Here is an 18,449-nt window from a genome sequence, read left to right on the forward strand (position 1 = left end):
TTGACTGTTGACACTTGACAGCGGTAGCGTATTCGCCAATCGGTGTCAGGAACAATTCAGAAAATAATTTGTGATTTCACTTTCAGCACTGTTATATTTTTATCCACAGTGCTGCGTAGATATCACAAAGGATGCAGCAGCTAACAGTGTTTATGGTAAGAGAAAATGTATTTGGCCTTTGTTCTCCTAAAAAAATCCTAATTTTGTATGGACCTCATAACCTATAAAGTTTTGCCGAAAGGATATTGAGAGTTCGCGTTCGTACATCGACGAGCTGTACTCCTCGAACCCTGAGAAGGTGATGGAGGCACTGGTGACACTGAAGAATTCTGTGATCGGCAGCAATCGGCAAAAGAGTTCCGTGATACAACAGGGAATAGTACCAAGACTGTTGCAATTAATGACTGATGATGGGCTGGATCCAAACATAAGACTTGAAGCAACAATTACGATCGGTGAGTCTGCTATTTCGCTCCTTCACCTTAGCCTTGCATACAAAGTGTTTGGCAAACATTATTGACAAGTTGTTGCCCTTTGCTATCAATGTAGCTCTATTCATAGCACATACCTACAGATATGCAACTAGCGTGGCCCCTATAATACCTCTCCCTCATGTTATTCCTTCTAATTTACGGTCGCTTCAGCTATTATAGCCTAGTATACTGCAACCCACCACCATTGCACAATAACTTCAAAAATAATTTTTTTCAAAACAGATCAATTATTTCTTTAAAATACTTGAGTCAACTTAACTTCACTTCACATTGCTTGTCAAGATCTCACGAACAAAATACATATTGACAAACAAAAAAGGTGACCACGGTGATAAGGACAGAACATGATCATTCACCACATTCTAATACAAGCTCCAGTGAGACTGTACGGTGCAGAGCTGGTTAGGGTGCCCAAGTTCACATACCTGGGTCATGTGGTTACAGCAGACATGAAAGATAATTGTGACATTGATAGGGAAAGGAGGGCGTTGGCGGTTAGAGGGAATATGATAGCTCGCAGATTTGCACATTGCACAAAAGAAGTTAAGGTCACTTTGTTCAAGTCCTTTTGTCAGAGCTTCTACACATGCAGTCTGTGGGTTGACTATACCCAAAAATCTATAAACGCTCTCCGAGTCCAGTATAATAACATCTTCAGAATAATGTTGGGACTGCCTCGGTATTGTAGCGCGTCCGGTATGTTTGCGGATAACTGTGTAGACGGCTTCTTCGCAATCATATGGAAAAGGATCGCCTCAATCAAAAGTAGGTTGGAGAGAAGTCCCAACATTATCCTGAAGGTGATAGCAGACAGACAGGACAGCGCTCTCAAAGCACACTGGATGTCTGCATTAGTTAATAAGTATATTAATTATATTAACTAACATAAAATAAGTCTCTTACTAACATACATTATAATATTATAATATAGTTACTAACATAGGTTAAGATGGTTACTAACATAATATTGTGGGCCTTTGATGTCTTATGAAATAAAGATTATTTATTTATTATTTATTATTATTTAAATGCATTTTACTATCTCCCTCTAACAGTAAGAGTCACAATAGAGCTACTTCTACAGGTATTCGTTCTGATATTCATAGCTATTAGGTATTGGTTAAGAACACAATATTATGCTTGAAACAAACATTGACATAAAAGTAAAGTTTACATTGCTATGCAGTCCGTAACACCCTTTTAGCATGTAACAAATTAGCTTTCATTGTAACAATGAGTTGTACACTGATCCTTATAAATGTATATATATTATGAATGATCACTTCTATAACATTATTATAATTGCGAAAGTGTGTCTGTCTGCTAGCTTTTCGCTGCTTAATAGTTTAACTGATTAAAAAAAAATTGGTACAGAGTTAGCTTACATCCCAATGAAAGGGGGGAAAAGAAGCATAAATGTTCCAGGCCATACTGACGCAAGTGTTATTTAGGATCATGACTGTGAAAAACACCTTATGATTGCATTTTTGAATCTCTAGAGGATATTGGACTAATCTGGTTTGTTTGAAAATTGTTTTGAGGCTATTTTTACTCCACTTCGAGCCTGTTGAAATTGAAAATAACAATAGGGTTCAAGTTAGCTGGATCAAGTCAAGACACTACGATTAAAAAAAATGTATTTGAGTTAAAACAGGACTAGAGACTACACTGTTTATAATTTTATGATAGTGTTTTTACCTACACTTCAAGGAAATTTCTAAATAATTTCAAATACATATACTCAAAAATATATTATGTTATTTAAGGGTGTAATTCTGTAAGCGGTTCTGAGACAAATCAAATAAAATTAAAATAACAAAAACTGCAGAACCGGCTGGATTCAAACATGCATCTCCCTGGGAATCGCGCCCAGTGCATGAATGAAAATACATATTATCTCAAATTTTGGCATTGGTATCTAGTGAACTGTGGCCGAGTGGTAAGGCTCTCCAGGCGTGATTCACAGGGAGATGCTGGTTCGATTCCTGCCAGTTCCACAATTTTTTATATGTATTTTAAGGCATCTAGCTTTCATAAGATGATTAACCGGATAAGTCAGGATTACACACTTTAGATTAACCAAGCCTTCGTGGACGCACTAACAATACTGCAAGGCTAACCAAACCTAAAACCCTACCTAGACTGGCTCCACCATCCCCTACACCGGTCTAAAAGACGGCGCTGCCGACACATTTACAGTTATTTAAGAATAGACTGGTACTGTTCGCTAGCTCATAGAATCAATTTTACTATACAGGATCCTTAGCAAAAGGCACTCCAGAAAACGTAGCCGCACTAGTGGAACATGGTACAACAATAGTGCTAGTAGAGTTGCTGAAGGTGGTGCCGACTGGGACACGGCTGGCAGAAGCATGCCTGTGTGCTTTGCGGAGCATTTTCCAGCACCCACCTGCGCCTATTGCTGCGCTACCCGCTGATATGAGACTCCTCACCAGGTTGACACGTAAGTTGGGAATATATAATTATTACTGTATATTGTTATTGTTACTGGGTTATTATTTTATTAACCAACTGGCTTATGCTCCGTGACTTCTTCCGCGTGGACTACACAAATTTCAAACCTTCTTAGGCATTGAATTTTCAAAAACCTTTTCTTGGCGGATGCCTACATCATGATATTATCTATCTGCATGCCATTAAGTATATATAAACGTTTTTATATATGCACACCGAGTGTGTTAAACGCATTCGCGAATCACATTGACGTCATCATGATCAACCCATTACCGGCCCATTACTGAGCCGGATCAACTCTCAGGCATGCAGGTTTCCTCACGATGTTTTCCTTCACCGTTAAAGCATGTGATATTTAATTGTTTTTAAAATGCACATAATTCCGAAAAGTTAGTGGTGTGTCCCTGGGATCGGACCCTCTTTCTCCTGATAAGAAGGCTGACGTTTTTACCACTAAACTATCACCGCCATATTAGCATATTTTGTCTCAAGCGAAATAATGACGTTGGTTCTTTTTTGCGAACACTTACATGAAATCTGTGAAAATTTCAGCGATTTTTGATCATTCTGCATACTTGGTTCAATTTAGAAGAATTCTGAGCTGTTCGTTTGTTCTTGCCAACAATACCAACCAGCAATTTGTACCATGAAAGTGTAATATTTGTAGAAATAGCCCGAGAAGGGTCACCCACAGCGCGCGCGTGTGTAGTCCGCATTCTGTCGATCTGGTGCGGTGGGCCGGTGGAGCAGGAGGCGCTGTGCGCGGCCGGCGCCTGCGCAGCCGTCGCCGCGTTGCTGGCGACCCGGGGCTCCTCCGCGCCGCCTGTGGCGAGGGCGCTGCCTGCGCTGGACCTGCTCGCTGCTATGTGCTTCGAGAACGCCAATGTGTCCCAAGTTGCACTCAATACCAGGTGCTTAACTACTCGTCACATAATAAAATTATTGTTAATTTTTAAAATGAAAATAATACAATAAAACTTAAAGCTAGCCTTAACTTATTAAGTTATTACCATTCAAATCATGCCCGCGTGGAATGGTGCCAAGAATACTGGCTGCGTTTTCGCACTGGACAGCTAGGCTGAACCGTTGCGCAAAAAACAAGCCAGCTCTTCTGTTTTATTGTTTAACATATCTCATTCTGAGAGGAGACCCGTGCTCAGTACTGGACTGGCGATGGGTTGAAAATAAAGTAAATTAAAATGTGATTGTTTTCATTGGATTGCTGTTATTTAAGGATTACATTCATGTCTCATAGTCATTGTCTTACTACAAAAAGATAAGTCCCTCCAAAGTATAAAATGTGAAGCACATTCACATTTACAACATTTGCAAAGTTGCAAATACGAAGTTTTACCCTTGATCAGATGTTTATCATAACTGTGCAGTTGATGTTGCTAACTTAGTTATTCTTTCATGATGCCAATTTTTATTCAAAGCAAAGCATCATGAGCTATCATTTTTTGACTTTAACCTTCAACACAATATTATAGATACAAAATTTTTGAAAATTTTAATGACTTATGGTTGGTTTTTTAATGGTTGGTACTTTTTTTAAGGCACTGTGAGAAAACGATACCAGAGTTACTTACAACACTCGTATCGCGAGATAAACCATTGCCTGTCGCGATGGGCGCCGCGCGCTGCCTCACTTTCATACACAGAGCGGGCGCCTTAGCCTCCGACGACAACAGGTGAGGACTATACCGCTAGCAGAGCCTAAACAAATACCAGACTTACTTACAACACTCGTATCGCGAGATAAACCATTGCCTGTCGCGATGGGCGCCGCGCGCTGCCTCACTTTCATACACAGAGCGGGCGCCTTAGCCTCCGACGACAACAGGTGAGGACTATACCGCTAGCAGAGCCTAAACAAATACCAGAGTTACTTACAACACTCGTATCGCGAGATAAACCATTGCCTGTCGCGATGGGCGCCGCGCGCTGCGGACGCCTTAACCTCCGACGACAACAGGTGAGGACTATACCTCTAGCACAGCCCATAGAAATCTTCATACAGTTGATCGACGGAGACATATAGACACAGCAGTCCTGCTAAGTGACAGGGCAGAGATGGAGATAGACCAGTAGGAGTTGGTGGAACAAACTTTAAATAATATTATACCGTTAGGATGATAGCTAACCACGGTCGGGACTTCCAACCAATTACCTCCACCTAATTTATCGCATACCGCACTGATGCCCGCGACTTCATCCTGTTGGATTTAGGCTCTTAAAATCCCTTGGGAACTCTTTGATTTTCCAACATAAAAAATAGGCTATGCCCATCCCCGGGATGTAAGCTAACTCTGTACCAAATTTCATAGTGTATAGAAATACACTTTTGTTCATAGAAATTTGGTACAGAGTTAACTTGCATCCCGGAAATTGACATAGGCAACATTTTTCCCCGGAAAAGCAAAGAGTTCCCACGGAATTTTCAAAAAACCTAAATCCACGCGGACGAAGTCGCAGGCATCACCGAGGTATAAATAAAGCACATAAAGTAATTCTTGTTATGAAAATGCTTTTTAACCGCCTTCAAAAAAGGAGGAGGTTCTCAATTCGTCGGAATCTTTTTTTTGTTTCAGAGTTGTTTTCGGAGCGCTGCCATGCCTGGCCAGGCTTTGTACTAAGGAAATGCCTGAAGACATTAGAGCCACCGCGGCCGAAACACTAGCATACTTAGCGGAGGTTAGTACGAGATGTTTGCTTCATTTGATCACCTTTCATATATTTTACTTTCTTGCCAGTTTTTAACCAACTCCAAAAAAGGTTCTCAATTCGTCTGAATTTTTTCTTTTTTAGGGTTCACTACCTCAAAAGGAAAAACGGTACCCTTATAGGATCACTTTGTTGTCTGTCTGTCTGTCTGTCACCGGCAGTCAAAACCGGCCAAGTGCGAGTCAGACTCGCGCAACGAGGGCTCCGTACTACAGTCGTATTTTTTCGACATTTTGCACGATAATTCAAAACTATGATGCATAAAAATAAACAAAAATCTGTTTTAGAATGCACAGGCGAAGCCCTTTCATATGATACCCCACTTGATATAGTTTATCTTACTTCGAAAATTGAAAACACTAATTATTAGTTTATGACCACAATTTTTTTTTGTATGATGTGACCACAAATTCACGGTTTTCAGACTTTTCCCCTAATGTCGGGAAGTACCCTGTAAGATTCTTGACAGACTGACAGACAGACAGACAACAAAGTGATCCTACAAGTGTTCCGGTTTTCCTTTTGAGGTACGGAACCCTAAAAATGTTCAAACCCTTTTCCAATTTCTATGATGAACCCGGAAAATAGTAACTCGTATTTGTCTGTGCAGGTCGACACCTCCCTCCAAAGGCTAGCGGCAATATCCAACCACCTGATGAGTTCGCTCGCAGAGATCGTCAACTGTCCGTCCGCGGCCGCCAAACAAGGCGCCTTCAAGTGTTTCGCGTCCCTCGGAGCTAATGATGAGGACATCCGAAAGAGGATCATCGAAACGCACGGCCTCATGGTGCACGTGGTGAACGGCATGAACAACCCCGAACCGTCGGTGAGACTACATTGCTTCACCTATTTGACTCTCTCTCGCACTCTATCTGCTTCTCACTCTCACACTATTACTAATCACCTCTCACTCTCATACTGTCTGCCTCTCGCTCGTTGTCCGTCCGCGGCTGCCAAACAAGGCGCCTTCAAGTGTTTCGCTTCCCTCGGAGCTAATGATGACGATATCCGGACGAGGATCATCGAGACGCACGGCCTCATGGTGCACGTGGTGAACGGCATGAACAACCCCGAACCATCGGTGAGACTACATTGCTTCACCTATTTGACTCTCTCTCGCACTCTATCTGCTTCTCACTCTCACACTATTACTAATCACCTCTCACTCTCATACTGTCTGCCTCTCGCTCGTTGTCCGTCCGCGGCTGCCAAACAAGGCGCCTTCAAGTGTTTCGCTTCCCTCGGAGCTAATGATGACGATATCCGGACGAGGATCATCGAGACGCACGGCCTCATGGTGCACGTGGTGAACGGCATGAACAACCCCGAACCATCGGTGAGACTACATTGCTTCCCCTATTTGACTCTCTCTCGCACTATCTACTTTTGACTCTAACACTATTACAACCCATCGGAGTTGGAGTGCCCTGAGTCCCGAGCTCGCTTCGCTCGCTCTTTGCATCCTTAGTTCTCTGTGCCTATTTTTCCTATAATATCATGGGCATTTTATCAACAAAAAAAATAAGCTATATTATGTTGTTTTACTAATTAACACGATTAAGAAATCAATTGTTTGTCAAATGATATTTTATGAAATGATAATTTGTCTGGTAAATTGTTTTGTCAAGTGTATTATTTGTAGAACCAGAAGTTTTATAACGACATTGTTAAATGAATCCTAATTTTGCTAAACGTTGTTTGTGGAATGAAACTTTGTTATTTGTTTTTTCTGAATTGATCGGTCACCCTAAAATACCCTATTGATGCGATACGTGTGTACAAAATACGTGCTTTTGTACGTACATACTGCGATTTAATTTAATGAACGTGTTTCTGCCATTAGAGTAATTACAAATTACAATGGAAACAGCCGTCGTTTCGTATTTTATTTATGAGTTTGTGCAGGTTGTTTGCATGTTGTAATACACGTGTATTGTTGTAGGTGAGGTTAGCGGCCGTTCGATGTCTGCACTCACTGTCAAGGTCAGTTCAGCAGTTACGGACGACGTTTCAGGTATTTATGACTGATAATATGTCATATTGTATGCACGTACGTTTATCGTCACTTGAGATATAATAAAACTAGATGATGCCCGTGACTTCTTCGCGTGGATTTAGGTTTTTAAAAATCCCGTGGGAACTCTTCAATTTTTAGCCTTTGTCCTTCCCCGGGATGTAAGCTAACGCTGTACAAAATTTCATCAAAATCGGTTGAACTGTTGGGCCGTGAAAAGCTAGCAGACAGACAGACAGACAGACACACTTTCAAATTTATAATATTAGTATGGAAGTATGGATGTTTGACTCAAGTCCTACTTTTATGGCCTTTTCATATTATATAGTCGATGTTTTAATATACCGTTTGAAACCGATTTTTAAATTAATTAATTTTCCAAAGACCCATCACGAAAACCTGGATATTACATTATAAGTCCCGCCAATTGCTAATGCGCGTGGCCGCCATTTTAGTGACGTCAGCACTAGACTGAAGTTTCGAGCTGATGGTATATTTTTATTTCGGCTGACGTCAAAATGATGTCATTTCGATGTTAATGAGACACGGTTTCAGCGCAATTTGCGGGACTTATACCGTAGAAAACCGTGATCTAAGTAACCAAAGACAGTGAAGGTACGATACCCAAGGAGCTGGGATTTAAATATCGCCGGATTCCATTTCAATAAAAAACCAAACTAAATTTCCTTATAGTGTAGGTAAACACTTTAAAATAAAGTTTAGTTCTTTGACGTTGTAGCAGATATTAGGTCTTTTAATCCATGGAACTAACTTCCATACTAGTTAGCGCCCCTAAAAAAGCTCTTGTATTTGGGGCCATTTTAAATAGGCACGGCGATTTAACGCGAGTTTGAAAAAATCTGAGTTTCAAGCCTCGTGTAACAAAGTTTTACTTTGAAAATATAAAATTGGCTATTGTTTAAAAGTGTACCGCTTGACTGACAGGGATCGAGGGGATGCGAGTTGCGAGAGCTTTGATTCTTTACGTTTGTGGCGGTTGCCACAGATGCAACTAGATGGCGCTATTCAATCGATAACATTCAGGGCGTAGTCCCGAACAAATGTACCGCCAACAGTACTCGCACTAACGGAGTTTTCTGCAAACTGGACTGGATCCCTTTGGTACACCCTCGTCATGAGCTGACTCTGTGAAACGGATCATCTATAGTTTCAAATATCGTGACATATCTTTGTATGGAACATGTTTGTATGATACAAGTTGTACAGGACCACGCAGTGTGGAGGCCGCTTATGCAGCTACTGAATGACTCGCCCGGTACGGAGCTGCTAACTGTGGGGTCTTCCACACTCTGCAATCTGCTGCTGGAGTTCTCGCCCGCCAAAGAGCCCATGTTAGACCAAGGTTTGATTTGTATTGTGTAGCGACTACACTAGTGTTGTATGCAGCTACTGAATGACTCGCCCGGTACGGAGCTGCTAACTGTGGGGTCTTCCACACTCTGCAATCTGCTGCTGGAGTTCTCGCCCGCCAAAGAGCCCATGTTAGACCAAGGTTTGATTTGTATTGTGTAGCGACTACACTAGTGTTGTATGCAGCTACTGAATGACTCGCCCGGTACGGAGCTGCTAACTGTGGGGTCTTCCACACTCTGCAATCTGCTGCTGGAGTTCTCGCCCGCCAAAGAGCCCATGTTAGACCAAGGTTTGATTTGTATTGTGTAGCGACTACACTAGTGTTGTATGCAGCTACTGAATGACTCGCCCGGTACGGAGCTGCTAACTGTGGGGTCTTCCACACTCTGCAATCTGCTGCTGGAGTTCTCGCCCGCCAAAGAGCCCATGTTACACCAAGGTTTGATTTGTATTGTGTAGCGACTACACTAGTGTTGTATGCAGCTACTGAATGACTCGCCCGGTACGCAGCTGCTAACTGTGGGGTCTTCCACACTCTGCAATCTGCTGCTGGAGTTCTCGCCCGCCAAAGAGCCCATGTTAGACCAAGGTTTGATTTGTATTGTGTAGCGACTACACTAGTGTTGTATGCAGCTACTGAATGACTCGCCCGGTACGGAGCTGCTAACTGTGGGGTCTTCCACACTCTGCAATCTGCTGCTGGAGTTCTCGCCCGCCAAAGAGCCCATGTTACACCAAGGTTTGATTTGTATTGTGTAGCGACTACACTAGTGTTGTATGCAGCTACTGAATGACTCGCCCGGTACGCAGCTGCTAACTGTGGGGTCTTCCACACTCTGCAATCTGCTGCTGGAGTTCTCGCCCGCCAAAGAGCCCATGTTAGACCAAGGTTTGATTTGTATTGTGTAGCGACTACACTAGTGTTGTATGCAGCTACTGAATGACTCGTCCGGTACGGAGCTGCTAACTGTGGGGTCTTCCACACTCTGCAATCTGCTGCTGGAGTTCTCGCCCGCCAAAGAGCCCATGTTAGACCAAGGTTTGATTTGTATTGTGTAGCGACTACACTAGTGTTGTATGCAGCTACTGAATGACTCGTCCGGTACGGAGCTGCTAACTGTGGGGTCTTCCACACTCTGCAATCTGCTGCTGGAGTTCTCGCCCGCCAAAGAGCCCATGTTAGACCAAGGTTTGATTTGTATTGTGTAGCGACTACACTAGTGTTGTATGCAGCTACTGAATGACTCGTCCGGTACGGAGCTGCTAACTGTGGGGTCTTCCACACTCTGCAATCTGCTGCTGGAGTTCTCGCCCGCCAAAGAGCCCATGTTAGACCAAGGTTTGATTTGTATTGTGTAGCGACTACACTAGTGTTGTATGCAGCTACTGAATGACTCGTCCGGTACGGAGCTGCTAACTGTGGGGTCTTCCACACTCTGCAATCTGCTGCTGGAGTTCTCGCCCGCCAAAGAGCCCATGTTAGACCAAGGTTTGATTTGTATTGTGTAGCGACTACACTAGTGTTGTATGCAGCTACTGAATGACTCGCCCGGTACGGAGCTGCTAACTGTGGGGTCTTCCACACTCTGCAATCTGCTGCTGGAGTTCTCGCCCGCCAAAGAGCCCATGTTAGACCAAGGTTTGATTTGTATTGTGTAGCGACTACACTAGTGTTGTATGCAGCTACTGAATGACTCGCCCGGTACGGAGCTGCTAACTGTGGGGTCTTCCACACTCTGCAATCTGCTGCTGGAGTTCTCGCCCGCCAAAGAGCCCATGTTAGACCAAGGTTTGATTTGTATTGTGTAGCGACTACACTAGTGTTGTATGCAGCTACTGAATGACTCGCCCGGTACGGAGCTGCTAACTGTGGGGTCTTCCACACTCTGCAATCTGCTGCTGGAGTTCTCGCCCGCCAAAGAGCCCATGTTAGACCAAGGTTTGCTTTGTATTGTGAGCGATATGGTTCTTTCATTTTACAATGTTTCTTGCAAAAAGTCACCACAATTCATCCTGCCTATCATTATTAAGTTAACTAAGGTTTTAGGCAAATGAAAATACATAGTTTAATTTTTTTTTAATTCTTATATTGTAACCATAATGGCGTCTGCCAATCCGCACTTGGTCAGCGTGTCCCCCCTTTTCTGAGAGGGGTTTGGCCGACCCGTTCTCAGTAGTGAGGCGGCCATGGTTTGATGATGATTTAGAATGAGTCACAATTTATTCTGCCTAATGTTTTAAATATAAATATTATGATGAAACAGTAAAATCCCTCTGTTAACAGGTGCCGTAGAGATGCTATGTAATCTTACAAAAAGGCCCGAAGCGGCTTTAAGATTAAATGGAATTTGGGCTCTCATGAACATGGCCTTTCAGGTAACGTAACAACTTCCTTCTCATTTTTGGAAGTCGGTTAAAAAAGCCGGCCAAGTGCGAGTCAGACTCGCGCACAACGGGTTTTGTACTACAGTCATACTTTTTCGACATTTTGCACGATAAATCAAAAATATATAAAAATGCATGCATGAAAATAAATAAAAATCTGTTTTGGAATGTATAGGTAAAGCCCTTTCATATGAGACCCTACTTGGTATAGTAATCTTACTTTGAAAGTTGAAAATACTAATATTTGTTCATGAACATATTTTTTCTATCTTGTGATGTAACCACAGATTCACGGTTTTCGGATTCTTCCCGTTATTTGTGTTATAAGACCTTACTATCTGCCAAATTTCACGATCCTAGGTCAACGGGAAGTACCCTATAAGTTTTCTTGACATACATGACCGACAGACAGACGGACAACAAAGTGATCCTATAAAGGTTCCTTTTTTCTTTTGAGGTACGGACCCCTGAAAAAGTTTAAAATGTATTACAGGCGGAACAAAAAGTAAAGCAGCGCATTCTATGTTGCCTGGGCACGGAGCAGATGTTTCGGCTGCTGGGCGACGGCGACACGCGGGTCATCATGAAGACCCTGGGCTTGCTGCGGAACCTGCTGTCCACGCGGCAGCATATCGACGCCATCATGGCGGAGTACTCCTCACAAGTCATGCAGGTATTTGACAGTAGGTGTGTATAGGGAGTACGGACAACCCTCCACCTCCCATGGCCCCACCAACCTCTCGGTTATATGGGCCGAATCGCGGGAGAGCCCACTGGTACGGTACGCTGCAGAAAAGTACATCGACTTTTAGAAAGAGGTAGCGGTTTTGTAGAACATTGTCTCTGTCGTTGAGACCGACAAAACGTCACAGATATGAGTGATAGAGGTCGCTCTACAAAGCCGAAACGTCATTCTAAAGGCCGATGTACATTACTTTCTGCCGCGTACTGTAATTGCTCTTGGCGTGGTTCCGGAGGCGCTTTCTTGACTCCCTACAAGTTGTTTATGTATGTCCTTGTCCCTTAAATCTTCTCCCTTTCTGGAGTAGACGTATACGAAAACGCAGATCCCGCTTGCCAGTCCGGATCCTCTCTATATCTCAAGCCACAGCCATTCGGTGAGGCACCTTTATAGGGTTCCTTTTTATGGTGCCACTAATTTGTCCTCAGGCAGTGATAGTGGTGTTGGAAGGCTCGTACCCCGCGGAGGTGAAGGAGCAGGCGCTGTGCATCCTGGGCAACATCGGCGACGGCGAGAAGGCGAAGGATCTCATTATGGCCAACGAGGACGTGTTGAGGAAGCTCGTTGATTATCTGGTACGTATAATAAACGAAAAAACTTTGTTGAATAAAAACGGTTTGGGGCACATCGGTTGGGTGGTTTCAAAGTCTGTAACAGACATATAGTACAGGTCTAGATGGCAATCGGGGTAAGAGTGGGAGTTGGGGCACCCCGCACACCCTCACGTCAGACGCACTATCCAGCACCGGGTTAGCGTGGGGGCCCAATTGCCATTTCGACTATGGTTTCATACCATATGGTAAGAAACATTTTTTTGTGTTTTATACATTAGAATGTAGAGAAGTCATACAAAACAATAAGCTAATCTTGTTGGCCCTTTGAACTAGTGGAGGAATCAGTGTGGGTCTCAAACTAAAAAGTTTGGAGACCCTGGCCTAGGGCTAGGAATAATAGAAGTCTAGCTGCTGAATTTTTGTTTGCATGCAGGCGCATCCAGAGAGCAAGCTTCAAGAAGCGGCGTTGTTCGTGGCGGGGAACCTGGTGTGGCGCGGCGAGGCGGGCGCGGCCGCGAGGCAGGCGCGCCTCGCGGACCTCGGCGTGCTGCGCGCGCTCAAACTGCTGCGCGCGAGGCACGACGCGCACCATCTTCACGAGAAGTGAGTAAAAAGTGTCCCAACTAAGAATAGGAAACGTTTCCGCCATATTGTGACATCTCTATTTAGATTCAATGTAATAAATATATTTTCAACTAGATGATGTCCACGACTTCGTCCGCGTGGATTTAGGTTTTATAAAAATCCCGTGGTGACTCTTTGATTTTCCAGGATATAAAATTACCTATGTCAATTTCCGGGATGCAAGCTACCTCTGTACCACAAAGTGATCCTATAAGGATTCCTTTTTTCCTTTTGAGGTATCCTAAAAATTAAAGTATTATATTTTCTTGTACGACGGAACCTTTCGTGAGCGAGCCCGACTCGCACTTGAACGTTTTTGATGAATATTGACGTAGGCATTTTTTTCAGAGTGAAAACCGCCCTCGCGCAATTCAGCGACTTCACATAAGGCGATTATTGTATGAAGACGACACAAGTAATGGAAACTAACTGCTTTCATACATCGCTTGTAATTTAGTTGGGGACTGTGAGTTATCGAGTCATAACAGTTATCTAATGAATAGTTCTACGTAACGATGCTAAGTATTCAAATGTATATATTATGTGTACAAAATGACCTCTCACGCGCCATTTTAACTTTATGCGTCAATTGTCATGTCAAAAGTACGATTTTAGTCCTTATTTTAAACGTGATCCGTACTTTAGACATGACAGTTGACCCATAGAGTTAAAATGGCGTGTGAGAAATCAATTGTCATGTCAAAAGTACGATTTTAGTCCTTATTTTAAAGTTGAGCCGTATTTTTTGACATGACCGCTGACCCATAGAGTTAAAATGGCGTGTGAGAAGTCAATTGTAATGTCAAAAGTGCGATTTTAGTCCTTATTTTAAAGGTGAGCCGTACTTATGACATGACAGTTCACCCGTATAGTTAAAATGGCGCGTGAGAAGTCATTTTGTACGGACTCTAGCTAAGTTCGCTGTTATCTCAAGTGAGGAATGTTATTGAAGTTATTTATTTTAGTTTTATCATGTTGATGGTAGTCATTCAACGTTCACACATTCACTCTTGCTCATCCTAGTTCTTTAGTTTTCTATTTCCTCATAATATAATTTGAACCAATAAAGCTGCAGGTACATTAAGGCCCAAGACACGGTCTGCCCGCGAAATTCAAATTTAATTTGGTGTTTCACAATTTGTAAACTAATGCAACAAAGTAGACTTATGGCATTCAAATTTCGCCCCTAGCAATATCATCTTCACAGGTTTATATAAAAATCTTTACTTGAAAGTGTCCAGTTTTCAAGTTCAAGAAATTAGTCAAAATATGACTAATTTGTGAGTAGCTCACGTCAAACTCATTATTTTGACTATTTCTTAAACTGGATACTTTCAAGTAAAGATTTTTATATAAGCCTGTAAAGATGATACTGCTAGGAGCTCAATTTGAATGCCATAAGCCTACTTTGTCGTATTAGTTTACAAATTGCGAAAAACCAAATTAAATTTTTTCGCGAGCAGACCGTGTCTTCCACCTTATGTTTTGATGTGTTACAACCATTGATCTCTATTCTCTATTAATACAAGTACGCTGGACCTGCGATAGCCGACCTGTTTTTGAAGCAAGTTGATTTTCGCCATTTTAGGCGCTGATAGCAGTAGTAAGCGTCATGTGAGGGTACTCGGAACTAAATGTTAGTAATGAGACGTCTGTCAACATAGTGGCAACATGAAGACATGTCAAAAGTGGGACGCTTCGTATCGGCACAAAAAATAACTCATTTCGGCACACCTGTTCCAGCGTACTTGTATATGTACATTTCAGTGGTTGCAACTTATCTGGTGCGACGATTGACCAATCAAAGCGCGTCTTGAGATAAGGTGTCAGCGCGCCACAACATGACAGAACAGGTGATGTGTGTAACAAAGATCTTTGTCTGCACTGTCTTCGAATGAAATCGTTCATTAACTGTGTAATTATAATGGTTGATAACGTATTTATACTATAACAACACATTTTTACTGTTTTATGTAAGCCATACAGGGTGCAACCAGAACGCTGGCAGAAACGAAGACAGGTGATAGTACTGATGGTTACTCATATGACACCAAAACAAACGCGAAAAAATTATTTAAAAAATCCTATAATTTTGTAAATGTTTACGATATATTCCAAATAAAACATCTGACTGACACTGGAGTTCAACGAAAGTTTGGTAAGTAGGCTACTCGGAGTCAATGCCGCGTCGTAGGCAGGGCACTGACCCGAGTTTTGCACGCTATACATTGCGGGTTAGAAAAATACTAAATCACTAAAACTACAAAATGAGGCAAATGGTTATTGGTATTGGATTGTGTTTTGGTAGTATAACAATAACGTAGTAGTTTTTGTTAGCGTTTTGGTTGCACCTTGTATATACACAAACAAAATTCCTATGGTTTGTAAAAAAATAGTATGATTTTTGACGATCGATGCTTATGCTTTAAGGATCAGCGCATATCGGCGACGCGCAGCGAAGAGCATTTTTCACTGCCAACCCATTATCGAACTTGCTTGCGTTGAAATAATATTGAAAATCTATTGACACTGCTACTACAGACATAACGCATAACTGTGAGTAGGTTCCTGCTCCACTACCGCAGAAGCCTACTCAGTTATGCGCTATACCCAAGAGTAAAAGGGATAGTCCAACTAGTTGTGTCACTTAATTTTCGATATTATTTCAACGTAAGCTAAGTCGATAATGTTTTGGCAGTGAAAAATGCTCTGAGCTGCGCATCGACAGATGCGCGTCGGCCCTAACTTAAAACTTCAAAGCACTTTTTAAAGTGACCTTGAGAAAATTTTGCCGCTAGGAAAATGTAGTTTAACTACTTTATAGCTTAATTTTTAGGGCATTTTTTGGCTTATTGACAATATAAAATAATTATTGTAATGAAATTGAAAAGGCAAGGTACAGGAATGTAAAGTGATACGAAAGTGATGTAGCTTTTGATAAATCGTGTATGAAATAAAATAGATGTAATAATATCTTGGACGGTAATAATTAAAGGTGGAAACATTAATAAAACGCGACCGGAATCTATGTAAAGTGACCGAGTTCAAATACCAATTCATATAAAATTTTACAAGTTATTTGAGCCCTGACTATTTTTTTTGTTTTTTTTTGTTTTCGTATTTTGATGCCATGGTATTCAGTTTGCACATGTATAACTCATCTTTTATCCGGAAAATGGTTGCCATCGATTGGATGCGGAAAGCCAAGGAATTGGGTATTTGCCTACTTTTGAATTTGATAAATATTATTACTTTATTATAAACTAGGAAAAAAAAATCACATGCACTAAAAAAATATTAAAATCCAACAAAGATTAACAAAGTTACAGGCATTTTAATTTTGGTGTGGGAGGGTCTTCTATCCCTTTCTCGCAAAACGAAAATTTGTATGAAACCGCACGAAGCTACTATGGCATTAGTAGGTGTGACGTCAAACTGCTGTATCGCTATCTCTGTCTAATCAGAAATATTTAAATGCTAAACTATTTTGTTATTTGATCGATTTAAACAGATTTTTTTCAGTTTACGTCATTATTTTTATCCTAGTTTATAATAAAGTAATAAAAAAATTGGAGTCAAATACCCAATTTGAAATGTTGGGAGTTTTGTGACCAACAGTGGATGTATACGACAGGTCGAAATGGCAGTCGGGCAGGGAACACGCCGCACACCCGCCCCCGCGCCAACCCGGTGCGGGCGAGTGCGGGTGTGCGGGGCGTCCCCTCGCCTCATATCCCGATTGCCATCTCAACCTGTCGCGGATTGGCTGCAAATGATGCGTGTTTTGTGTGTTTCCAGTCTTAATTATGGGGTATAGAAATAGCACGTAATTTTATGAGTAGGTATGTGATTGTTTTCTTTTAGATTCTTAGAGCACACGTTTCAATCGCGGAATAAACTACTTAAACTGGCAAATAGAGCCGTTTTGGTAGATTTTCGACACAAATACTAAAAAGTACTTTTTGTTTCTCTGCAGTTAAATATTATTTGACGATTGAAAAATCTTTATTCTCTCAAAAATACACCTTTCCTTTTAGTTTACGGTTTTCCACAGTAGGTAATACACGCGTCTTGCCATTGATCATTTACTGCCTTAGTTATACTTTATTTTGTCTTTCTCTGTCATCAGTAATTTGACAGTTGAAGGAAAAAGACAACAGTATCACTATTCCATGTCTATTTGTTAGAGGGTAAAAGTTAATGCTTACACATATACACATTGATTTACGTATAAAATCTAATAAGTCAATGTTTAAACTTTATAAAAATAAGATCATTTACAATAGCTATGACATACGAATCTCAATTTCAGTTGTGAAATAGATTGTATTTTCTAAACCTTTTCGTTTTTCCTTTTCTCATTAAGTTTTACCAGAACCTTGAAGATTAGATCAACCAAGCGTACTTTGACTTTGCTCAGACTTAAGACTAAGGCTGAGATCTATAGAGCGCACTCTGACTTTGCTCAGACTTAAGATAGAGTTAAAACGAGACAGATTTATGTGAGAGAAATAGCTCTGTCTCGTTTTAACTGTGACTTAAGTCTAAGCAAAATCAGAGTGCGCTCTATAGATTTCACCCTAAGTTAAAACGAGACAGAGCTATGTACCTGTATGTTTAGTATAAGATTTTACTTTTCACCAACGTTGATAGTATTTGAGAGTCGATACACTCTAGTGTTAAAGTAAAATGGCCCTTCTTGTTTTAACACGTTGGTGGACAGTACAAGTTAAGAATTTCTTCCTAAATGACACTTCTTATTCTCATACATTGCCTATGGGCGTAGTGGCAATGCGGTTGTATGTACAATGTTGTTGAGTGACAGAACGCATATAGGCGTCGCCTGAAGGATAGTAGTCCTTGTCGGACCCGTATTCCCCATCATCAGCATATGGATCTTCACTAGATTCCGGAGTTTCAACTTCATTGAACAATTCTAACAACCGTTTTTGTTCCCTTTCGTACGGATCTCCAGGCGCCATCTGTAGATAAATTCATTATTGTTTCAATACCAAAAAACTGCATTCAAAACAAGCAACTACTAATATTAGAAGCACAATTAC

General features: G+C 41.6%; 1 protein-coding gene across 1 annotated transcript; it reads left to right on the forward strand.

Annotated features, from left to right (window-relative positions):
- The first annotated feature begins 25 nt into the window (after positions 1-25).
- Positions 26-17,918, forward strand: LOC117988271 (armadillo repeat-containing protein 8-like). Its single transcript, XM_034975399.2, has 15 exons — positions 26-155; positions 242-455; positions 2,752-2,958; positions 3,637-3,880; positions 4,526-4,660; positions 5,561-5,663; positions 6,304-6,519; positions 7,636-7,707; positions 8,935-9,070; positions 11,366-11,457; positions 11,960-12,139; positions 12,637-12,783; positions 13,196-13,365; positions 13,735-13,931; positions 14,304-17,918. Exons 1-14 carry the CDS (start codon positions 132-134, stop codon positions 13,772-13,774), a joined length of 1,980 nt encoding a protein of 659 aa, XP_034831290.1. The 5' UTR covers positions 26-131; the 3' UTR covers positions 13,775-13,931; positions 14,304-17,918.
- The last annotated feature ends 531 nt before the right edge of the window (positions 17,919-18,449 follow it).

Source organism: Maniola hyperantus, chromosome 14, assembly GCF_902806685.2.
Source record: "Maniola hyperantus chromosome 14, iAphHyp1.2, whole genome shotgun sequence".
Classification (NCBI taxonomy): Eukaryota; Metazoa; Arthropoda; class Insecta; order Lepidoptera; family Nymphalidae; genus Maniola; species Maniola hyperantus.